This window comes from Bufo bufo, chromosome 4 (assembly GCF_905171765.1).
Source record: "Bufo bufo chromosome 4, aBufBuf1.1, whole genome shotgun sequence".
Classification (NCBI taxonomy): Eukaryota; Metazoa; Chordata; class Amphibia; order Anura; family Bufonidae; genus Bufo; species Bufo bufo.
Window position 1 is genome coordinate 115,789,653 of NC_053392.1, and position 25,873 is coordinate 115,815,525.

The 25,873-nt window shown below is 45.9% G+C and overlaps 1 protein-coding gene across 5 annotated transcripts in view; it reads right to left on the reverse strand.

Annotated features, from left to right (window-relative positions):
- The window catches only part of LOC120997582 (kyphoscoliosis peptidase-like), a 68,502-nt gene that overhangs the window by 17,768 nt on the left and 24,861 nt on the right, over positions 1-25,873 (reverse strand). For 3 of the 5 annotated variants that reach the window (XM_040427677.1, XM_040427674.1, XM_040427675.1), the window contains exons 5-9: positions 24,881-24,961; positions 18,445-18,486; positions 16,120-16,202; positions 14,182-14,287; positions 3,455-3,572 (exon numbers count right to left, since the gene is read on the reverse strand). In XM_040427677.1, the coding sequence (XP_040283611.1) occupies positions 3,455-3,572; positions 14,182-14,287; positions 16,120-16,202; positions 18,445-18,486; positions 24,881-24,961 (430 nt within the window). The remainder of the gene's footprint in view (positions 1-3,454; positions 3,573-14,181; positions 14,288-16,119; positions 16,203-18,444; positions 18,487-24,880; positions 24,962-25,873) is intronic. The other 2 variants (XM_040427678.1, XM_040427676.1) reach the window with 1 other exon arrangement.

The window sequence follows — 25,873 nt, forward strand, 5'->3', positions numbered from 1 at the left end:
TCCGCATCTCTATAACCTAAAACGAGGTGACAGAATCCCTTTAATACAGAATGCTTAGTAAAATAGGGATGGAGGGGTTAAAAAAAAAAAAGATAACTCACCTTAATCCACTTGTTCGCGCAGCCCGGCTTCTCTTCTTTCTTTTTTCTTCAGGACCTGGGTAAACGACCTTTGATGACATCACTGTGCTCATCAAATGGTCCATCACATGATCCATCACCATGGTAAAGGATCATGTGACAGACCATGTGATGAGCGCAGTGACGTCACCACTGGTCCTTTTCCTCAAAGAAGAAGAAAGAAGAGAAGCCGGGCTGCGCAAACAAGTGAGTTAAATTTTATTTTTATTTTTTTAACCCCTCCATCACTATTTTACTTAGCATTCTGTATTAAGAATGCTATTATTTTCCCTTATAACCATGTTATAAGGGAAAATAATAAAATCTACACGACACCTAACCCAAACCCAAACTTCTGTGAAGAAGTCCGGGTTCGGGTTTGGGTACCAAACATGCCGATTTTTCTCACGCGCGTGCAAAACGCATTAAAATGTTTTGCACTCGCGCTGAAAAATCGTGCATTTTCCCGCGACGCACCCACATTTCATTTTACGCAACGCAGGCCCCATAGAAGTGAATGGGGTTGCGTGAAAATCGCAAGCATCCGCAAGCAAGTGTGGATGCGGTGCGATTTTCATGCACAGTTGCAAGGAGACGATCGGGATGGAGACCTGATCATTATTATTTTCCCTTATAACATGGTTATAAGGGAAAATAATAGCATTCTGAATACAGAATTCATAGTACAATAGGGCTGGAGGGGTTAAAAAAATATTTAAAATAATTTAACTCACCTTAAGGCCTCCTGCACACGAACGTTGTGTGCACCCGTGGCCGTTGTGCCGTTTTCCGCTTTTTTTCACGGACCCATTGACTTTCAATGGGTCCGTGGAAAAATCGGAAAATGCACCGTTTTGCAGCCGCATCCGTGATCCGTGTTTCCTGGCCGTGAAAAAAATATGACCTGTCCTATTTTTTTCACGGCCAACGGTTCACGGACCCAGATTGGCATCCGTGTCCGTGATCCGTGGCCGTAGGTTAGTTTTTATACAGACGGATCCGAAGATCCGTCTGTATAAAAGCTTTTTCAAAGCTGAGTTTTCACTTCGTGAAAACTCAGAACCGACAGTATATTCTAACACAGAAGCGTTCCTATGGTGATGGGGACGCTTCTAGTTAGAATACACTACAAACTGTGTACAAGACTGCCCCCTGCTGCCTGGCAGCACCCGATCTCTTACATGCCAGGCAGCAGGGGGCAGACCCTCCCCCCCTCCCCAGTTTAAATATCATTGGTGGCCAGTGCGCCCCCCCCCCTCCCTCTATTGTAATTATTCGTTGGTGGCACAGTGTGCGCCCCCCCCTCCCTTCCTCTATTGTAATAATTCGTTGGTGGCACAGTGTGCGCCCCCCCCCTCTCCCTCCCTCTATTGTAATAATTCGTTGGTGGCACAGTGTGCGCCCCCCATCGCCCCCCCCCCTCCCTCTATAGCATTAACAACATTGGTGGCCAGTGTGCGGCCTCCCATCTCCCCCCCCCCCCCCATCATTGGTGGCAGCGGAGTTCCGATCGGAGTCCCAGTTTAATCGCTGGGGCTCCGATCGGTAACCATGGCAACCAGGACGCTGGTTGCCATGGTTACTTAGCAATAGTACAATAGTAGAAGATTCATACTTACCGGCTGCTGCAATGTTCGTGTCCGGCCGGGAGCTCCACCTACTGGTAAGTGTCATTGCTAAATGAACTGTCACTTACCAGTAGGAGGAGCTCCCGGCCGGAAGCAGACATCGCAGCTCCCAGGTAAGTATGAATCACTACTGCTAGTAACCCGCTGCCACCAATGATGGGGGGGGGGGCTAGATGGGAGGCCGCACACTGGCCACCAATGTTGTTAATGCTATAGAGGGAGGGGGGCCAATGGGGGGCGCACACTGTGCCACCAACGATTACAATAGAGGGAGGAAGGGGGGGGGGCGCACACTGTGCCACCAACGAATTTTTACAATAGAGGGAGGAAGGGGGGGGGGGGGGGGGGGGGCGCACACTGTGCCACCAAGGAATTATTACAATAGAGGGAGGAAGGGGGGGGGGGCTGCACTGGCCACCAATGATATTCAAACTGGGGAGGGGGGGGGTCTGCCCCCTGCTGCCTGGCAGCCCTGATCTCTTACAGGGGGAGATGATAGCACAATTAACCCCTTCAGGTGCGGCACCTGAAGGGTTAATTGTGCTGATCACAGCCCCCTGTAAGAGATCGGATGCTGCTAGGCAGCAGGGGGCAGTCATGTACACAGTTTGTAGTATATTCTAACTAGAAGCGTCCCCATCACCATAGGAACGCCTCTGTGTTAGAATATACTGTCGGAAATGAGGTTTCACGATCTAACTCATATCCGACAGTATATTCTAACATAGAGGCGTTCCCATGGTGATGGGGACGCTTCAAGTTAAAATATACCATCGGATTGGAGAAAACTCCGATCCGATGGTATAAAAGGGACTCCAGACTTTACATTGAAAGTCAATGGGGACGGATCCGTTTGAAATGGCACCATATTGTGTCAACGTCAAACGGATCCGTCCCCATTGACTTGCATTGTAATTCAGGACGGATCCGTTTGGCTCCGCACGGCCAGGCGGACACCAAAACGACTTTTTTTTCATGTCCGTGGATCCTCCAAAAATCAAGGAAGACCCACGGACGAAAAAACGGTCACGGATCACAGAAAAACGGGACCCGTTTTTGTGGACCGCAAAAAAATACGTTCGTGTGCAGGAGGCCTAATCCAGTTGTTCGCGCAGCCCGGCTTCTCTTCTGTCTTTTTCTTTTTGCTGTGCACAAGAAAAGGACCTGGGGTGACGTCACTCCGGTCATCACATGGTCCGTCACATGATCCATCACCATGGTAAAAGATCATGTGATGGACCATGTGATGAGCGCAGCGACGTCATCAAAGGTCCTATTCCTCAAAGAAGAAGACAGAAGAGAAGCCGGGCTGCCCCGATCACAACCCCGATCCCAAACCCGAACTTCTGTGAAGAAGTTCGGGTTTGGGTACCAAACATGGCGATTTTTCTTACGCGCGTGCAAAACGCATTACAATGTTTTGCACTCGCGCGGAAAAAACTCGCATTTTCCCGCAACGCACCCGCATCTTATCCGGGCCAAAAACATGACGCCCGTGTGAAAGAGGCCTTAGGCTGCAGAATTAGACTACGCTAGGCTTGTTTGTAGTCTGTTACCATTGAGACATATAGGTCTGCATAGAAGCTGTATACACAGAACGGTATAGTGGATAAAATCCGCCACTTATTAGAAACTGGATACCACTATAGATGAGCTATATAGATTGCTTTGGTAATACGACTGATGCATGCTCATGGTGAACCTCACCTGCACATATGCTCAAAGAGCGAGCTGTACCCTGTACATACACCTTTCTTGGTCCGAAAGACATCTTCTGGGGCAGAGGATACCAGGTCTTTATTCTTTAACCCCGCTGTGTCATACTCTGAGATCATTGAAAAGAAAGTAGTGTCTCTTTATTGTGCAAAGTACATGGATTTATTCTATTTTTATTCTTATTTCTGCAATACATGTTACATTTCAGAAAAATACCTTCACGTCAGGGACTAAAGGGATTAACCGGACCACCAGAGCACTTAGGCCCCTTTCATACGAGCGAGTTTTCCGCGCAGGTGCAATGCGTGAGGCGGACACACAGCAACCGCACTGAATCCTGACCCATTCATTTCAATGCATCTGTGTACATGAGCGTTTTATTCACGCATCAGTTCTGCGTTGCGTGAAAATCGCAGCAGCTTCTATATTCTGCGTTTTTCACGCAGCCCTGGCCCCATAGAAGGGAATGGGGCTTCAGTGAAAAACGCATTGCATCCGGATGTAGTCTAGATGCAGTCCAGGTGCGATGCGTTTTTCACTGATGGTTGCTAAGAGATGTTAGTTGTAAACAGTCAGTTTTTATCACGCGCGTGAAAAACGCATCAAAACGCATTGCGGAAAAAACGGAACAACTGAACGCAATCGCAGACAAAACTGATTGAACTTGCTTGCAAAATGGTGCGAGTTTCACTGAACGTACCCTGGACGCATCCGGAGCCAATCCGCCACGCTCGTGTGACAGAGGCCTTAAAGGGGTTGTCTGATGAAAAACACCTATCCTTTAGGCCTCATGCATACGACAGTTGTTTTTTGCGTCCGCAAATTGTGCGTCCGCCCAAAAAAATGGATGTGGCATCCGTTTTTTTTGGAGGATCCGTTTTTTCCCACAGATCCCTTGTAATAAATGCCTATTCTTGTCCGCAAATGTGAAAAAAGTAGGACATGCACATTTTTCTTTTGCTGAAGGGAAACACGGACAATGGACGCGGAACACAAACGGATGAACTATAAGCATTTTTTTGCTGACCCATTGAAATGAATAGGTCCCCCTCCTATCCGCAAAAAAACCGGAACGGAGGCCGAGAAAAACAACTGTCGTGTGCATGAGGCCTTAGGCTACGATCGTACGTGTTTTGCAATCCGCAAATTGCGAATCCGTAAAAAAAAAACGGATGACATCCGTATGCCATCCGTTTTTTTTGTGGATCCATTGTAACAATGCCTATCCTTGTCCGCAAAACGTACTAGAATAGTACAAGTTCTATTTTTTTGCGGGGCATACGGAACGGACGTACGGATGCGGATAGCACACGGTGTGCTGTCCGCATTTTTTGAAATGAATAAGTGCTCATCCAATCCACAAAAAAAATGGAACGGACACAGAAACAAAATACATTCGTGTGCATGTAGCCTTATACACAGGTTAAGGCCTCTTGCACACGACCGTATTTTTTTTCGTTTCCATTCCGTTTTTTTGTGTTCCGGTTGCGGACCGTAGGCGGAACCATTCACTTCAATGGGTCCACAAAAAAGACAGAAGTTACTCCTTATGCATTCCATTTCCGTATTTCCGTTCAGTTCAAAAATAGAACATGTCCTATTATTGCCCGCAAATCACGTTCTGCGGTCCATTCAAGTCAATGGTTCCACAAAAAACGGAACACATACAGAATACATTCCGTATGTTTTCCGTATCCCTTCCGTTTTTGCAGAACCATCTATTGAAAATTTTATGCCCAGCCCAAAACATGGACACCTGCAATGTGCGATCGGCAATTTTCAGACCGCACATCACAGACAGTATAATAGAAAATGCCTTTTCTGGTCCACAATTGCGGACAAGAATAGGATATTTTTTTCAGGAACGGAATTGCGGATCCCTAAAAAACGGATGTGGATCCCGAAAATGCGGATGCGGATCTCGGAAATGTGGATTCGCATCTGTTCCAGCCCCATTGAAAGTGAATGGGTCAGCAAATTGCGGAACGAATGCGGACCCAAATTACAGACGTGTGAATGGACCCTTACTGTTAAACATTATTGTATGCTTCTGTTTCCAATTGCGATCCGCAAAAAGCGGATCACAAAAAAAAAAAAAACGAATGGAAAGGGAAACACTACTGAAACAAAATATGGAACAATGGATCCGTGAAAAACAAAACGCAAAATACAGAAAAAGGCCTCTTGCACACGACCGTATGGCTTTTTCAGTATTTCGCGGTCCACAAAAAATGGATCCTCAAAAAATACGGATAACGTTCGTGTGCATTCCGTTTTTTGCAGAACGGAACACAGCTGGCCCCTGATAGAACAGTACTATCCTTGTCCGTTATGCGGACAATAATAGGACATGTTCGATCTTTGAACGGAACGGAAATATGGAAACGGAAGGCATACGGAGCATCTTCAGTTTTTTTTGCGGATCCATTGAAATAAATCGTTCCGTATACGATCAGTATACGGAATGCAAAAAACGGAACGTAAACAGAAAAAAAAAACATTCGTGTACAAGAGGCCAAAGCCATACGGTCGTCTGCAAGAGGCCTACGGCCTCATGCACACGACCGTTGCGTGTTTTGCGGGCCGCAAATTGCGGATCCGCAAAACACGGATGGCATCTGTGTGCGTTCCACAATTTGCGGAACGGCACGGACAGCCATTGATATAACTACCGATTCTTGTCCGCAAAACGGGCAAGAATAGGACAGGTTATATTTTTTTTGCGGACCACGGAACGGAGCAATGGATGTCGACAGCACACGGAGTGCTGTCCGCATCTTCTGCGGCCCTATTGAAGTGAATAGGTCCGCATCCATGCCGCAAGAACTGCGGCTCAGATGCGGACCAAAATAACGGTGGTGTGCATGAGGCCTAAGAGGGTGTGCATTCCGTATTTTGCGGAACGGAACAGCTGTCCCCTAATAGAACAGTCCTATCCTTGTCCGTAATACGGACAATAATAGGACATGTTCTATTTTTTTGCAGAACAGAAAAACACACAGACCGTTTTTTTTTCCGTATACGGTCCGTATACGGAACCATTGCTTTCAATAGTTCCGCCAAAAAAACGGAATGTACTCCGTATGCATTCCATTTCCGCATTTCAGTTTTTCCGTTCCGTTGAAAGATAGAACATGTCCTATTATTGCCCGCAAATCACGTTCCGTGGCTCCATTCAAGTCAATGGGTCCGCCAAAAAAATGGAACACTGTATACTGTATATGCCATACGGAAATAACGTAATGGAAAGGAAACACAATGGAAGCAAAAAAACGGAACAACGGATCCATGAAAAACGGACCGCAAAACACTGAAAAAGCCATACGGTCGTGTGAAAGAGGCCATACGGAAACGGAATGCACACGGAGTACCTTCAGTTTTTTTTTCAGACCCATTTCAATGAATGGTTCCGTATACGGTCCGCAAAAAAAAAAACGGAACGGACACGGAAAGAAAATACGTTCGTCTGCATGAGCAAAAAAAACTGAAGTTACTCCGTGTGCATTCCATTTCCGTATGTCCGTATTTCTGTTTCACAAAAAAAATAGAACATGTCCTATTATTGTCTGTATTACGGACAAGGATAGGACTGTTCTATTAGGGGCCAGCTGTTCCGTTCCACAAATTACGGAATGCACACGGACGTCATCTGTATATTTTGCGGATCCGTTTTTTGCGGACCGCAAAATACATATGGTCGTGTGCATGAGCCCTTAGTATAAAGTCAATCGGCACAGAATGCAGCAAATTTACTAAGAGTCACAGGACTCTCAATAAATTTCCAGGCAGTCCATGAGGCAGATGTTCAAAGCTACACCATAAGGCCTCATGCACACAACCGTTTTTTTTTTTAAGGTCCGCAAAAACGGGGTCCGTAGGTCCGTGATCCGTGACCATTTTTTCGTCCGTGGGTCTTCCTTGATTTTTGGAGGATCCACGGACATGAAAAAAAAGTCGTTTTGGTGTCCGCCTGGCCGTGTGGACCCAAACGGATCCGTCCTGACTTACAATGCAAGTCAATGGGGACGGATCCGTTTGACGTTGACACAATATGGTGCAATTGCAAACGGATCCGTCCCCCATTGACTTTCAATGTAAAGTCAGGAGTCCCTATTATACCATCGGATCAGAGTTTTCTCCAATCCGATGGTATATTTTAACTTGAAGCGTCCCCATCACCATGGGAACGCCTCTATGTTAGAATATACTGTCGGATATGAGTTAGATCGTGAAACTCAGATCCGACAGTATATTCTAACACAGAGGCGTTCCCATGGTGATGGGGACGCTTCAAGTTAGAATATACTAAGAACTGTGTACATGACTGCCCCCTGCTGCCTGGCAGCACCCGATCTCTTACAGGGGGCTGTGATCCGCACAATTAACCCCTCAGGTGCCGCACCTGAGGGGGGTTAATTGTGCGTATCATAGTCCCCTGTAAGAGATCAGGGGCTGCCAGGCAGCAGGGGGCAGACCCCCCTCGGCCCCCCCTCCCTCCCTCTATTGTATTAATTTCATTTGGTGGCACAGTGTGCGGCCCCCCCTCCCTCCCTCTATTGTATTATTTTCATTGGTGGCACAGTGTGCGGCCTCCCCTCTCCCCCCCCCCCCGATCATTGGTGGCAGCGGAGAGTTCTGATCGGAGTCCCAGTTTAATCGCTGGGGCTCCGATCGGTAACCATGGCAACCAGGACGCTACTGCAGTCCTGGTTGCCATGGTTACTTAGTGTTGAGGAAGGGTTGAGACGCATGCATATATATACATATATGCATGCAAACACATGCATGCATGTATAATATATATGCATGCATTAATCACTTTATAGGAGGATGTGCGCAGATGTGCCCAGCATCTGCGCACATCTGCCCTTAGTGGCCCACAGGGGCTCATGGTGGGCCCTGTGGGATATATGATATAATGTCGGGGCTTGTGCCCCCTTATAATGTAGGGGCTTGTGCCCCCTTATATAATCATGTGCCCCCTTATCATCTGTGCCCCCTTTAGATGTCCCTCATGTTGGTGTATACATGTGTATGGATGTGCCCCAAGCATCCATACACATGTATATTATACAATATCCCCCCCCCCCCCCCTCCATACACCTGAAACCAGATGCATCGGTGTGAATGTCCCCCAAGCATTCACACAGATGCAATCTGGTTGATTGCATCAGAATGACTGGACTAAGGTCCGGTCATCCTGATAACTACAAAGGACTCGGATTCCACAGAATCTGAGCCCTTTGATATAATTGTCGCCAGCGCCGCTGGAGACAATTATACATGATAGAAGAAGGGGAGAAGCCTCCTCTCCTTCTATTATGCACATTCCGGCAGCGAAATTAACATCTCGCTGGCCGTAATGCAGAGTGCCACAGGCGGGAGATCAAAGGCTTCTCCCGCCTGTTGGTGTGCCGCGTGTCCCCGATGTGCGGGCTGGCGCAGTGACGTCATATCACTGCGCCGGCCCACGTGGATGATGGGCGGGCGCGCGCACGCGCCCCCTGGTGGGCGGCGCGGGAGTGCGGGCCGCCGGGGATAAATATCCGGCGGCCCCGGCACTCAGTAGTTAGGATCGGGACCCCCCACCTTGAAGAGGAGCGCATCCTGCGCTCAGGGGAGGCCCCGGACCGGACCCCACCATGAGGAGAGCGCAATCAGCGCTCAGGGAGAAGCGATCGGCGCTCAGGGGGACGGAGCGGTCTCCCCCCTGTTGGAGAGAATAAGTATCACCCCCTTTATCCCCTGACTCCCTATCGAACACCCCCTTTATCCCCTGACCCCCTACCACTATCCCACCAACTATTTCTCACCTTATTAACCCTATCGCCTACTGCTCTCCCCTGGTTAACCCTATCACCCCTGGTCCCTTGCCTGCCCATGATTTAACCCCTACATTTGTGTCCCTGATGTGCACCCTGGGCCCTGATTTACCCTTGCCGTGTTACTGGGCACCCTGATCCCCCAAACCCTTGTAACCCTTGTCCCTGATTCCCTGATCCGGTGCCCCTGATTGTATTTGTGGTTTACTTACACCCCTGTAAGACCACCGTTAACCCTCGTTGTACCCCGTAGGGACAGTGAGTAGCCAGGCGGGTGGGCTGTTAATACATGTGTGAGTGTATTGTATAGTTAGTTTATGGGTGGAATTTGGGAACTGTGTAGTGTAGTTTAGTGCTGTATTTATATTACTGTATTGTTAGTGCATTGCGTGCTTAGTGTATTAGGTATTAATAAATACTGTGTTTTATGTACAACTATCCGTGTAACGTGTAGTTATTAGCGATAGTTAGTTTAGTAAGGCGCATGCAGCTAGCATAGTGATTAGCGTAAGGCAAAGTATAGTAAAAGTATTATTATTGTTATATAAAGGTATAAATGGGCGGAGTCATCAATAGACGGCTCCTCCCATTTATGAATATTAATTATTGATATTTGCATAAATATTGGTGATTAATATTCCCCCTTTACACTTAGCAATATTAGAAGCATCATACTTACCTGCTGCGCTGTCTGTGACCGGCCGGGAGCTCCTCCTACTGGTAAGTGACAGGTCTGTGCGGCGCATTGCTTAATGATCTGTCACTTACCAGTAGGAGGAGCTCCCGGCCGGTCATAGACAGCGCAGCAGGTAAGTATGATGCTTCTAATATTGCTAAGTAACCATGGCAACCAGGACTGCAGTAGCGTCCTGGTTGCCATGGTTACCGATCGGAGCCCCAGCGATTTAACTGGGACTCCGATCAGAACTCTCCGCTGCCACCAATGATCGGGGGGGGGGGAGGGGAGGCCGCACACTGTGCCACCAATGAAAATAATACAATAGAGGGAGGGAGGGGGGGCCGGACACTGTGCCACCAATGAAAATAATACAATAGAGGGAGGGAGGGGGACCGGGGGGAGGCGGCACACTGTGCCACCAATGAAAATAATACAATAGAGGGAGGGAGGGGGGGCTGGGGGGCCGCACACTGTGCCACCAATGAAAATATTACAATAGAGGGAGGGAGGGGGAGCCGCACTGGCCACCAATGAAATTAAAACTGGGGAGGGAGGGGGGTCTGCCCCCTGCTGCCTGGCAGCCCCTGATCTCTTATAGGGGGCTATGATATGCACAATTAACCCTTTAGGTGCAGCACCTGAGGGGTTAATTGTGCGGATCACAGCCCCCTGTAAGAGATCGGGTGCTACCAGGCAGCAGGGGGCAGTCATGTACACAGTTCTCAGTATATTCTAACTAGAAGCGTCCCCATCACTATGGGAACGCCTCTGTGTTAGAACATACTGTCGGATATGAGTTTTCACGAAGTGAAAACTCAGCTCTGAAAAAGCTTTTATGCAGACGGATCTTCGGATCCGTCTGTATGAAAGTAACCTACGGCCACAGATCACGGACGTGGATGCCAATCTTGTGTGCATCCGTGTTCTTTCACGGACCCATTGACTTGAATTGGCCCGTGAACCATTGTCCGTCAAAAAAATAGGACAGGTCATATTTTTTTGACGGACAGGGAACACGGATCACGGCCGCTGATGAACAACGGTGCATTTTCCGAGTTTTCAACGGACCCATTGAAAGTCAATAGGTCCGCAGAAAATCACGGAAAACGGAACAACGGCCACGGATGCACACAAAGGTCGTGTGCATGAGGCCTAAATGATAGAAAGTCTGCTGGGCTGCAGAGGGCCCAATTCCCACTACTGCCCACCTCCCAGAGTGAGAGTATAGCGCAAATACGGCATGCACCATAATTCCCAACATTTTTACGTCACAATAATAGCATCAAATAAGTGTCCCTGTGTGATTGTATAGCTGCGACAGATTTATCACACAACCTGAACCATTGTGATAGTGCTGGCGCATTTAAAGACTCCAGGGAAGATTTATTATCGACCAGCGTTTTATGGGGGTCTATGATATCCACAGCGTTGGTGCAGGATGCTTCTAACTTAGGTTACATGCACACGATCGTATGTGTTTTGCGGTCCGCAAATTGCGGATCCGCAAAAAAAAACGGATGACGTTCTGTAAAGCACTAGAAAAAAATAGGACAAGCACTATTTTTTTTGCGGAGCAATGGAACGGACATACTGATGCGGACCCATTGAAATTAATGGGTCTGCATCCTATCCGCAAAAAAAGCGGATCGGACACGGAAACAAAATACGGTCGTGTGCATGAGGCCTTATGACGAGGCACACGACTCTTCATAAATTACGTGCATCCTCTGGCAGTCTGTACAACCTAAGGCCTCCTTCACACAAACGTTTTTTTTTTCCGTTTATGGGCCGTTTTTTCGTTCCGTATATGGTCCGTTTTTCATGGATCCGTTGTTCCGTTTTTTTGTTTCCATTGTGTTTCCGTTTCCGTTCCATTATTTCCGTATGGCATAGGCCTCCTGCACACGATCGTTTTTTTTCCCCATTTACTGGCTGTTTTTTGCGTTCCGTATACGGTCCATATATGGAACCATTCATTTCAATGGTTCCGGAAAAAAAAAGGAATGTACTCCATATGCATTCCGTTTCCGTATTTCCGTTCCGTTGAAAGATAGAACATGTCCTATTATTGCCCGCAAATCACGTTCCGTGGCTCCATTCAAGTCAATGGGTCCGCAAAAAAAACGGAACACATACGGAATGTACTCCGTATATCTTCCGTATCCGTTCCGCTTTTTGCGGAACCATCTATTCAAAATCTTATGCCCAGCCCAATTTCTTCTATGTAATTACTGTATACTGTATATGCCATACGGAAAAACGGAACGGAAACGGAAACACATACGGAAACAAGAAACAGAACAATAGAGCCATAAAAAACTGACGGCAAAAAGGCTCCATTCACACGTCAGTATTTTTACCTTTCCAGATAAACGTTCCTTTTTTTGAAGATCCGTTTTTCAGTACAACCTTCCGTTTTTTTACTAAAGTGCTTCCGAATCCGTTCCGTGTTTCCGTGATTCCGTTTTTTGTTTTTATTTTACAAAAAAAAAAAGAGGAGGAGGAATAGATGTTGCTAGGGTACCAAAAAAAAAAAAGTGGTGAAAACAGAGGACATCTTCTAGAACAGGTGCCATTTTATTGTGCTTTTGGTGTAGTAGGAGCTGTGTAAGAAATCTCTGATAAATGCAGTGAACCACAGGTCTGGAAGCTGCAATTTTCTAATTAGCACAAAAAAATGACAAGCACGTACAGTATACTGCTCTAGGACAGATGGAAAAGTAAAATTACACATATTATAATATATTTACTCACTTATTTTTTCCCTCTTGGCTAAGTTGCCATCCTCCTGGGCCAGGCATTTTTGCTGAGGCAATTGAAATTAATGGATCCGAAAAAACGTTCCGATTTAAAACGGAACGGAAACGGAGTGTTATAACGGACGTGTGAATGGAGCCAAACACTGAAAAAGCCATACGGTCATGTGCAGGAGGCCTAAAGGCCTCTTTCACACTACCGTATGGCTATTTCAGTGTTTTGCGGTCCATTTTTCACAGATCCGTTGTTCCGTTTTTTTGTTACCGTTGTGTTTCCGTTTCGTTTTTCTATATGGCATGTAGAGTATACAGTAATTAAATTGGGCTGGGCATAACATTTTCAATAGATGGTTCCGCAAAAACGGAACAGATACGGAAGACATACGGATGCATTTCCGTATGTGTTCCGTTTTTTTTGCGGACCCATTGACTTGAATGGAGCCACGGAACGTTATTTGCGGGCAATAATAGGACATGTTCTATCTTTCAACGGAACGGAAAAAACGGAAATACGGAAATGGAATGCATACGAAGTACATTCAGCAAAAAACGGCCCGCAAAACGAAGGAAAAAAAAAACGGTAGTGTGAAAGAGGCCAAACAGAAATGTACGGCAGCTCAGAGCTGGCATAGATTTCTGTATTTATTTACACCAGAAAACTGGAATAAAATGAAGATATATGTACCCGGCCTACTCTTCAACACCATCATCGCAACCGAATCTTGGGAAGTGGTGAAGGCGGCATAAAAACGCCACTTGCACCTAAATTTAGGCCTCGTGGTTGTGACTTTTTCCACCAGAAGCCTGACGTGGGGTGAATGGTAAATATTCCCCTCCTTGTTTAAGGGTCTAAAATATCAAGTGCTCTGCACCAGAAAATTGAAGTGACTTGGCTGTTTTGTTGGTAGAGTTGGCATTTATGGCAAATGTATGATGCATTTGTGCCATTTTAATTTTTTTATTGTTTACCATGCCTGGCAAATTACATTTACTAAGGGTTGAACAGATGTTTTGTGGCAGGGCTTCATTTTTGTCCAGTTTTATTGCAACTATTTGAACAAAAAGTCTCAAGTCTCCCAAAAAAAGTTATCTTAGTCCTCTGGCGGAGCACAGCCTGTCGGAAAACTCTATAATAAAGCCTGTTTTACAGTCTGCAAATTGCGGATCTACAAAACACAGATCTCGACCGCGTGCATTCCTTTTTTTTGCGTAACGGAACGTGTGGCCCATAATAGAACTGTCCTATCCTTGTCCGTAATGTGGATAAGAATAGGACATGTTCTATATTTTTGACGATGGCACGGAACTGTGTGCTGTCCGTATTTTTTGCAGCCCCATTAAAGTGAATGGGTCTGCATCCGACCCGCAAAAATTGCGTATTGGATGCGCACAAAAAAATACATTTGCATGCATGAACCCTAAACCTGGGCCAATGTACTAACAGTTAGACCGTACACATACCTATATGATGACATATCCATATCCAGAGAGCTCTTATCTTCTCTAAGTCTGTGTTAGCACCACGTGTAAGTTCTTTTACTAACTGCTCCAATGTCACAGCGGTCACCTGTAAGAAAGAAAAGTGTCATCATGTAACGTATTAAAATCCTATAACTGTGTAGTTACTAAACTGACTTCTGGCGGCGGAGCTTCAAGGTAACAGTTCAACATCAGTGATGGGGGTATGGGACTCTGCTGATCTGATATTAATAGCCTATCATGATAGCCAATGAAAATCCTGAGCCACCCCAGGCCTATCATGAAAGCCCTAAACATCCTTGCTGTCTTTATGAGGACCCAGTAAGCAGCACTTGTTCACTGACAGGACCTGGTATGATTAACAAGCCACGTGGGAAAGGCAGAGAGACTGGTCAGGGTTGAGGGAAAGCGGAAGGGAGCAAAGTGCAGAGATATTCTTAATAAAGACCCGATCCCGACCACTCTGGACCTCAGACTGGACCAAAGGTTCACCTGCTAACAAGACAATGATCCTAAGCACACAGCCCAGAAAACACAGGGGTGGTTTAGGGACAACTTTGTATATCTCTCTGACTGAACCAGCCAGAGCCCTGATTTGAACTCAATCAAATATCTCTGGAGAGACCTGGAAATGGCTGTCCACCAATGGTCCCCATCCAACCTGACAGAGCTTGAAAGGATCTGCAGAAAAAAAATGGCAGAAATTCACATCCTCCAGGTATGCAAGCATTGTGGCATCATACCCAAGAATGCAGCGACTCTCAGGGGAAGAGCTGTGAAAAGGATGGGAGTGGTAGTGATGGCACAGATAGGAGTAGTAGTGGTTCAAGGTAGTCATCCTCACTGGGGCTGTGCACCAGTGAATGGAGGGTGCCTCATGGTAGTTGGGGTACCCTTGATGGTGTATGCTTGGCAGGGTGCAAGGCAGATGGGCATGTGCAGGGCCAGAGGAAGGTTGATGGAGTCAATAACCAGTCCTATTTGGTTGCAATACTCCAATGGTCCCTGGGGCAGTCCAGTGAATGGAGGGCACACCCTTTCTTTCCTCAGGCACACGCTGATATTGGAGCTTTGGCCTGGTGTTAGGTGGAGTGCCCTTGATGGCAGGTGTTTGGCAGGGTGCAAGGCAGGAGGTTAGGAGCAGGATGGATGGATGATGCAATCACCAGGCCGAGTTTAATTGAAATTATCGCTTTACTGAGGATGATAGGAGTTGCTGTACCAGCATAAAAAGTAGTCATAGTTCTGTGGTTTTTCAAAGGCACTTTAAAGGTTAGGTTGTCTCTTCAGTTTACACACTGTTTCCATGGATGAAAATGGGTTAGCAAGCTACAAGATAACTGATTCTGAGTCTCTCTCTCTAACTATACTTTGCAATCTTCCCAAATAACCAAGGCGTACAAAGCTCTCAAAAATGTGGCGGGTGCCCGATTTTACATCCTATTCAATATTCTGAAAAGTCCAAGCTATCTTTACAGTCTTCCACCTGGCTCTAAACAGTCTGTGACAGTTCTTTACTTCTTTCGTCCCAGAGCTTCAGGTAGTTCTTAGCACCTTCCAGGAGTGGTGTGTCTCCTGGAGTAGGCCTCTCACTAGATAGATAGGAGGCAGCCTCCTCAAACTTCAGCTGCCTAGGTCAGACTCACTGGCTGATGCAATCAGACTATACAGCTCTTAAGAGGGAGCAGGACCAGCCATCCACCCACTGAGTAGGACAAAATAACTAAGTTGTTTTCCCATTTCAGCTTTTGGAATAACATAACACAGCTTTGAAAATACATTAACCTTTTAGCAATAAATGAATTCTTTTAGCAGTGATCTTCTGGGGCACCGAAGATAATTATTATTATTATTTAAATTCACATAAACACAAATAGCTTATATTGCTTTATGTATACTAAGATAAGGATACTATTTTACCTTTGTAGCAAAGAGGTCCAGTTTCTCAAATACATTTAAGTCAACAACAAGAGATTTTAGGTTTCTTTTGTCCCGAGGATAAGCTGTGGAAAACCAGGACATCAAACAGTTAGCAGGCTCCTTTATCATCATTTGGATTCATAATACAATAGTTAAACTGGGAACTAAAGTGTAGATATAGGGGTGCAGAGGTAGCTGTCAAACTTGGAGTCTGGTGCCAGAGAGGGCCCAGGGACTCCTCTGCCACATAAGAAGGCACCAGCATTTTAGCTCGGGACCTGTTGTAGATTTTGTTTTGGGCCCAGAAGCTGTTATCCGATAATAAATATTGATAACTCATTCCTAAGATAGGTCATCAATATCAGATTGGTGGGGGTTCGACACCCAGGACCTCCACCGATCTGCTGTTAGAAGAGGCCGATGCTCCATGAGCATCGTGGCCTCTTCTTAGGCCATGTGGTGTCACCGTACATTGGTCACATAGCCTAATTGCAGCAAAGCTTTATTGATGTGAATGGAGCTGGGCTACAATACCAAGCGCAGGCGCTGTACTATATACGGCGCTGTGGTTGGGAGAGATGCTGCTTCGGTGAGTGTGGTGGCTCCCTGTAACAGTTGACCAGTGGGGATGCCAGGATTTGGAATGCCAGGATTTGGAACCCCATCAGTCTGATAGTCCGCAAAAACTATTTCCGTTGTTCCGTGATCCGCGACCGTTTTTTCATCCGTGGGTCTTCCTTGATTTTTGGAGGATCCACGGACATGAAAAAAAAGTCGTTTTGGTGTCCGCCTGGCCGTGCGGAGCCAAACGGATCTGTCCTGACTTACAATGCAAGTCAATGGGGACGGATCCGTTTGATGTTGACACAATATGGTGCAATTGCAAACGGATCCGTCCCTATTGACTTTCAATGTAAAGTCAGGAGTCCCTATTATACCATCAGATCTGAGTTTTCTCCAATCCGATGGTATATTTTAACTTGAAAAAGTACTACTATGTACTGAATAGGATATTTCAAATGAAGTATTATTGCAATATATATGCAATAAAACATTGTTTTTTTTTTATTCACATTACATTTTCCTCTCTGGTAGCGCCCTCTGCTGTTTATCTTTCTCGTCCACCTTCTCTTGCATTTAGAGCTGAGCTAACATGCTCATCGGCTTCTCTTTCTGTTCCCTTCCCCTTCCCTCAATGCTGGCATAGTGATCTCATAGTGAATCAGGTGAAATGATCCAGATACCTTTCATTTATTCATCCATACTATACTTCTAGGGGCTGATTAGCCATAGACTCTACAGGGAAATTTCCCGGTGGGCTGATGCCAAGGGCCACCTAAGCCCTCCTCGCAGCTGCCAGCCGGGTTCATAACAAACTAATTTTCTCTTTTGCACCTGACCAGCAGCCACAGGTTCCCTCCTGAATTCAACTGTATTGACGTCCTCATGACAACGATACAGTTGAATACTAAGGCACAGGTGGCAGTGTTTTGTGGTGCACTGTGGTATTTGGCTCAGCTGGGGCGGTATATTGCTCTGCACTATGGTATTGCTGGCCCTGCCTACTTCTGTTGTCCCTGCTTAGTCATGTTGCTCCATCTGCCATCTGTCAATTTGGACCCACCTGCAACATAGGGCCAATTTTTTTACCTTTTTTTTTCCAGGGCCTCTTTTAGTTCCCAGTCCGCCCCTGCCTACTTCTGAAGTCACAGAAATAGACGGCATAGACAAAACTAATGGGACACCTACAGATTACACCCACAGGAGCTTTTACGACATCCCATTCTACCTCTGCCTGCAGCACTGCTAGGGTTAATCTCCTGCTACGTGAGGGGCAGCATGGCTGTGTCCAGCTGCTCCTATACATACACCTTGCAGTTTCCTTCAGTGCTTGCCTGTGCATATCTTGCTAGGTCTCTACAGGTAGCAAGAGTCAGAGGAAGAGCTATTTTCTGTTTGTCTGTCTCATTCCTGATTCCTGCACTGTGCTTGTAACCGTACTGTTCCTGTGCCAACCGCCTTTGGATTGTTTCACGGATTCGCTCTCTGGACAGTGGAGGGGGAAATTGTGGGGGTATTACATACTACATGTATCTCTAGGACTATATGTGAGGGACTGATTTCTCTGCAGGGGAGAAACAGCTAGTTGCAATGCATCCTGGGAAATGTAGGAACTTGATGAGACACTGCCCACCCACAGAAAGGAAAGAAAGTCCGCCAGGTGAGCAATTAAAAGAGTGTCACAAAATTGAAATTTGTGGGAAAATCCCTTTAAAATGATACATCAGTGAAATGCTACAAATACAAGTAAAATGAGCGTCTTACGATTTGTTGACTTTGGGCTCTGTTCGCTGTTCTGTGTGTGATCTGTACAAAAGAAGACACAATCATGTTAGACATTCGTAAATGTTAGGACCATTTTCCATTGTCCGGAGCCTCCACATGGAGATGCTGTGATATTACACAGGAAGGGTAGCGCAGCATGCAGACACCATGAAACACCATGGTGAAGCCTAGCAGACCAAAGGGTTTTCACATGTCTGTATTTTTGGTCCGCATACGATCCACATTGTTTGTGGATCAGAGGTGGACCCATTTATCTCAATGGGGCTGAAAAAGATGTGGACAGCACACGTACAGTTGCAAGAAAAAGTATGTGAACCCTTTGGAATGATATGGATTTCTGCACAAATTGGTCATAAAATGTGATCTGATCTTCATCTAAGTCACAACAATAGACAATCACAGTCTGTTTAAACTAATAACACACAAAGAATTAAATGTTACCATGTTTTTATTAAACACACCATGTAAACATTCACAGTGCAGGTGGAAAAAGTATGTGAACCCTTGAATTTAATAACTGGTGGAACCTCCTTTGGTAGCAATAACTTCAACCAAACGTTTCCTGTAGTTGCAGATCAGACGTGCACAATGGTCAGGAGAAATTCTTGACCATTCCTCTTTACAGAACTGTTTCAGCTCAGCAATATTCTTGGGATGTCTGGTGTGAATCGCTTTCTTGAGGTCATGCCACAGCATCTCAATCGGGTTGAGGTCAGGACTCTGACTGGGCCACTCCAGAAGGCGTATTTTCTTCTGTTTAAGCCATTCTGTTGTTGATTTACTTCTATGCTTTGCGTCGTTGTCCTGTTTCAACAACCATGTTCTGTTAAGTTTCAGCTGGTGGACAGATGGCCTTAAGTTCTCCTGCAAAATGTCTTGATAAACTTGGGAATTCATTTTTCCTTCGATGATAGCAATCCGTCCAGGCCCTGACGCAGCAAAGCAGCCCCAAACCATGATGCCCCCACCACCATACTTCACAGTTGGGATGAGGTTTTGATGTTGGTGTGGTGTGCCTCTTTTTCTCCACACATAGTGTTGTGTGTTTCTTCCAAGCAACTCAACTTTGGTTTCATCTGTCTACAGAATATTTTGCCAGTACTGCTGTGGAACATGCAGGTGCTCTTGTGCAAACTGTAAACGTGCAGCAATAGGTTTTTTTGGACAGCAGTGGCTTCCTCTGTGGTATCCTCCCATGAAATCCATTCTTGTTTAGTGTTTTACGTATCGTAGATTCGCTAACAGGGATCTTAGCATATGCCAGAGATTTTTGTTAGTCTTTAGCTGACACTCCAGGATTTTTCTTCACCTCATTGAGCAGTCTGCGCTGTGCTCTTGCAGTCATCATTACAGGACAGCCACTCCTAGGTAGAGTAGCAGCAGTGCTGAACTTTCTCCATTTATATGCAATTTGTCTTACCCTGGACTGATGAACAGCAAGGCTTTTGGAGATACTTTTATAACCCTTTCCAGCTTTATGCAAGTAAACAATTCTTAATCATATGTCTTCTGAGAGCTCTTTTGTGCGAGGCATCATTCACATCAGGCAATGCTTCTTGTGAAAAGCAAACCCAGAACTGGTGTGTGTTTTTTATATGGCAGGGCAGCTGTAACCAACACCTCCAATCTCATCTCATTGATTGGACTCCAGTTGGCTGACACCTCACTCCAATAAGCTCTTGGAGATGTCATTAGTCTAGGGGTTCACATATATTTTCCACCTGCACTGTGAACGTTTACATGGTGTGTTCAATAAAAACATGGTAACATTTAATTCTTTGTGTGTTATTAGTTTAAGCAGACTGTGATTGCCTATTGTTGTGACTTAGATGAAGATCAGATAACATTTTATGACCAATTTGTGCAGAAATCCATATCATTCCAAAGGGTTCACATACTTTTTCTTGCAACTGTATATTCCATCCATGGCCCCGCAAAAAAAAAATAGAGCATTTCTAATTCTTGTTCGTTTTGCAGACTAGGCATTTCTAACATAGGGTGGAATGCGCGGGACCGCAAAATGCAGGGCGCACACAGCCGGGATCAGTTTTTTTCTACGGATGCGCAATTTGCAGACCACAAAGCGGATACGGTCGTGTGAATGGACCCTGAGTCAGTAGCACTCTTTTTCTTCTTCTTCTGTAATGGAACAGGAATACAGAGCGCTTGACAGTATGTCTATCTGTTAGGCCTCCTGCACACGACCGTTTTTTTTTCCCTGTTTACTGGCCGTTTTTTGCGTTCCGTATACGGAACCATTCATTTCAATGGTTCCGCAAAAAAAACGGAATGTACTCCGTATGCATTCCGTTTCCGTATTTCCGTTTTTCCGTTCCGTTTAAAGATAGAACATGTCCTATTATTGCCCGCAAATCACGTTCCGTGGCTCCATTCAAGTCAATGGGTCCGCAAAAAAACTGAACACATGCGGAAATGCATCCGTATGCCTTCCGTTTCCGTTCTGTTTTTTGCGAAACCATCTATTGAAAATGTTATGCCCAGCCCAATTTTATCTATGTAATTACTGTATACTGTATATGCCATATGGAAAAACGGAACGGAAAAACGGAACAGAAACGGAAACACAACGGAAACAAAAAACGGAACAACGGATCCGTGAAAAACGGACCGCAAAACCAAAGCCATACGGTCGTGTGCAGGAGGCCTTATATTGTATTGCAGACAAAATGAAGTTACTAGCTAGTGTATAATACCAATATGAAGCCTTATTAACCCTTCCCTGTGCAAATAGGAAAAAAACTGCTGAAAAAAGAGTAAATTGTGTGAGAAATGACAGGTTCTAGAAAACCCTGCCCCCTTATATGCCATCACTCTGCCACCTACTGTAGATGCCACTATTCTCTCCGTTGGGTATTCCATCACTGTCCTCTGTATGCCGTCACTTCGTCATCTGTATGCCAGCACTGTTCTCTGGGTATACTACCACTCTGTCCCCTGCAGAAGCATTTGCAGGATGATAATCCTCCCAGAGCAGAAGACATGGAATCCTTTCTTTGTGTTGCTTCATAGTTTTTTTTAGGGTTTTATACTTGTTTTGCTGCCCCTATATTTACTGTACTGACTGTATCCATGTACTGACCTCCAGATAGTAATAGACCTCTTCCCATTCTCAACTCACATCTTCAAGAAGGCACAAGGCAACCTGCTCTTCACCCATGCTGGTAGCTATTACTACTTGATACCCTTCTGTTGGGGCAGTGTAACAATTTCTACACCCACACTTGCTGAGACCACTACTTAATATCCACTGCTTGTTATAGAGGAGCAGAGAGGTATTGAGTAGAAGTCTTTGTTGTCCATGGCAATTAATCAGAGCTCTGCTTTCATTTCTTAAACTGTCCAAACTGCTCAAATAAATTGCGTTTACATGTAAAACTGCACATTCATTAAAATAGTCCATGCAGGGAGATGAGAGGCAGGCTGAACAGCCACTGCAGCCAAACAGAGAAAAAGTGAGTCAGACCTATGTACAGATGTGGCAGAGCTAAACTTATTCAGTACTCAGGGACTACATCATTCATACATCATGGCAACTCTTGTCAAAATAGTCATTTTTTGCTGGATTGACATTACTCATGATATGTATCATTCCAATAGTAACAATACTGTATGTGACCAATTGATTGTTATGATACGTGTATTTCACCTCCAGTCCTTACTACAGCCACAGACAGTAGCTAATATATTAAGTTACTGCCTTAAACTTCTTAGTGTCTTAAAGGGGTAATCCCATGACTAATGTAAATAATGAAAACCTGACATCATACAGTACATGACAATACCTTTCTAGTAAAGCTAGAACCAGATAAGACTTGTATGAATAAATCCTAAAGCTTTTGCAAAACTGTGACTTTTCGTAATACTAGTGATCGATTTTAACTTTTGAGCAGGCCCCCCCCTCACTATGGTTGTTACTATTTTCTGCCCCACAATCTTACTTACCCCTTTAAAAAGGTGCAGTCAAGGTGCAACCCAGCAATTAGCAGAAACCAAGGTACCCACATCTTAAGGCCTCATGCACACGACCTACAAAACAGATTTCTGTTGTTCCGTGATCCGTGACCGTTTTTTTCTTCCGTGGGTCTTCCTTGATTTTTGGAGGATCCACGGACATGAAAAAAAAGTCATTTTGGTGTCCGCCTGGCCGTGCGGAGCCAAACGGATCCGTCCTGACTTACAATGCAAGTCGATGGGGACGGATCCGTTTGACGTTGACACAATATGGTGCAATTGCAAACGGATCCGTCCCCATTGACTTTCAATGTAAAGTCAGGAGTCCCTTTTAATATACCATCAGATCGGAGTTTTCTCCAATCCGATAGTATATTTTAACTTGAAGCGTCCCCATCACCATGGGAATGCCTCTATGTTAGAATATACCATCGGATTTGAGTTAGATCGTGAAACTCAGATCCGACAGTATATTCTAACACAGAGGCGTTCCCATGGTGATGGGGACGCTTCAGGTTAGAATATACTAAAAGAACTGTGTACATGACTGCCCCTTCCTCCCCCTGTATTTAACTCATTGGTGGCCAGTGCGGCCGGCCCCCCCTCCCTCCCTTGTATTTAACACATTGGTGGCCAGTGCGGCCGGCCCCCCCTCCCTCCCTTGTATTTAACACATTGGTGGCCAGTGAGGCCGGCCCCCCCTCCCTTGTATTTAACACATTGGTGGCCAGTGCGGCCGGCCCCCCCTCCCTTGTATTTAACACATTGGTGGCCAGTGCGGCCGGCCCCCCCTCCCTCCCTTGTATTTAACACATTGGTGGCCAGTGCGGCCGCCCCCCCCCCCCTCCCTCCCCCCCCCTAATTAAAATGACCGACCCCCAATCATTGGTGGCAGCGGAGAGTTCCGATCGGAGTCCCAGTTTAATCGCTGGGACTCCGATCAGTAACCATGGCAACCAGGACGCTACTGCAGTTCTGGCTGCCATGGTTACTTAGCAATTTTAGAAGCATTATACTTACCTGCGATGTCTGTGACCGGCCGGGCGCTCCTCCTACTGGAGGGAGGGGGGGCCGGCCGCACTGGCCACCAATGTGTTAAATACAAGGGAGGGAAGGAGGGGGGGCCGGCTGCATTGGCACCAATCTGTTAAATACAAGGGAGGGAGGGGGGGCCGGCCGCACTGACCACCAATGTGTTAAATACAAGGGAGGGAGGGGGGCTGGCCGCACTGGCCACCAATGTGTTAAATACAAGGGAGGGAGGGGGGGCCGACTGCACTGGCCACCAATGAGTTAAATACAGGGGAGGGAGGGGGGGCCGCACTGGCCACCAATGAGTTAAATACAGGGGGGGGAGGGAGGGGGGGGTCTGCCCCCTGCTGCCTGGAAGCACCTGCCAGGCAGCAGGGGGCAGTCATGTTCACAGTTCTTTTAGTATATTCTAACCTGAAGCGTCCCCATCACCATGGGAACGCCTCTGTGTTAGAATATACTGTCAGATCTGAGTTTTCACTAAGTGAAAAATCAGATCTAAAAAGCTTTTATGCAGACGGATCAGCGGATCCGTCTGTGTGAAAGTAGCCTACGGACAAGGATGATGGACGCGGATGGCAATCTTGTGTGCATCCGTGTTTTTTCACGGACCCATTGACTTGAATGGGTCCGTGAACCGTATTCGTCAAAAAAATAGGACAGGTCCTATTTTTTTGACGGACAGGAAACACGAATCACAAATGCGGCTGCAAAACGGTGCATTTTCCTATTTTTCCACGAACCCATTGAAAGTCAATGGGTCCACGAAAAAAAAACGGAAAACGGAAACAACGGCCGCGCATTCACACAACGGTCGTGTGCATGAGGCCTAAGACATATGTGTATTAACAACCTAATGGTCTATAAAATATCCGCTATTCATTTTAGTTGCCACACCCAGTGGTACTATATCAATGTGAGATCGGTGGGGGTCCGACTCCCTGCCCCCCTGCCAATCAGCTGTTTGAGGAAGCCGTGGTGCCCTTAAAACTCTGATGAGCGCCGTTGCCTCTTGCAGCCGACCACACACAGTGCCGTCCTTTAGATAGTGGCTGTGCTTGGTATTGCAACTCAGCCCCATTCACTTGAATGGGACTGAAATGCACATAGGCCATGTGACTGATGGGCGGGACATCACATGGCCTAGGAAAAGGCCTAGGTGCTCATGGAGCATCACAACCTCTTCAAACAGCTGATTGGCTTGGGTGCCTGGGGTCGGACTCCTGCCGATTTCATACAGATGACCTATCCTGAAGATACACCATCAATAGGAAAATCCTGGAAAACCCCTTTAAGTACTGTAAGGAGAAGGAAGTGTTTTTTAATTGAGTCTTTTTTTTTTTTTTTTAAGATTGTTTTTCCATCTCTCTGGGTGTGCAGGCTGCAGGCTATTTACTTTCTGATTACTCACCAGAACTGTGATAACTTTCCCTTTGCTTGATTTCTTCCTTGTCCTTGTAAAAGCTTTTCTTTCCTTGTAAAGAGTGAAATACTGATAAATAGGAGACAATAAGGATATATACACTGACAGAGTTTTTGCAAAAATTTCTAAAGGTACCCACACATTAGTCTATTGTTGATGAAAATTGACAATTTCAACCAAAACGATCATTGGTCTGGTGGAATTTAACAACGATCATTCAGACAGACCCTCATAGTGTGAACAGAAGTTGGATCAGTTTGAATTCGGACATAAGATTTTTTCGTATAAAATAAAATAAGATCATTCATGAAAAATAAAGAGTTTAGTTTGAAGGAACATTATTCAGAAAGATCTTTTGTCCCTCTCCCGATTTCAATCAACTTGTACGACAAGTTTGCATAACTATAATAGTCAATATGGACTAAAATGTGTATGTCTGCGTCTACAAAACAATCGGACACCAGAGTTCAATTGCTATTCTTCCATCAACCTGTTTTTATCTAATGTGTATGAGGATGTTAAAGGGGTTTTCCAGAATTCTAGCAGTTTTTATCTAGCCCTGGAACTTGTGGTGCCTAGTGACAATAGTCATACCTCCTCCTTGCCACTCCATTCCTGTGCCACAAGCCATGGAGGAGCAGAGTGGAGGATGGAAGTGGTAGTGGCTCTAGCTGCAATAATCATTCTCAGTGGTAAACCTCACACCGAGGCTCTCTAGGGTCAGGGCAGTGATAGGAGGGAGCACCCTTTCTTGCCTCGGGGCAGACCCTAATGTTGGAGGTCCTGCTTGATGGTAGTTTGGGTGCCCTTGGTGTTGTGGGTTTAGCGGGATGTTCAAGAAAGGAGATGTAGGTGCTGTGGCTGACATATGGTGCTGGAGTCAGTAACCAGGCCAGTTGTAGAAAATAAACGAGTCTTCTCTTCAAGTGCATAACTGACAGGGATTGTAGTCCTTCCATCTATCTCTCTCCCCCTCTCTCT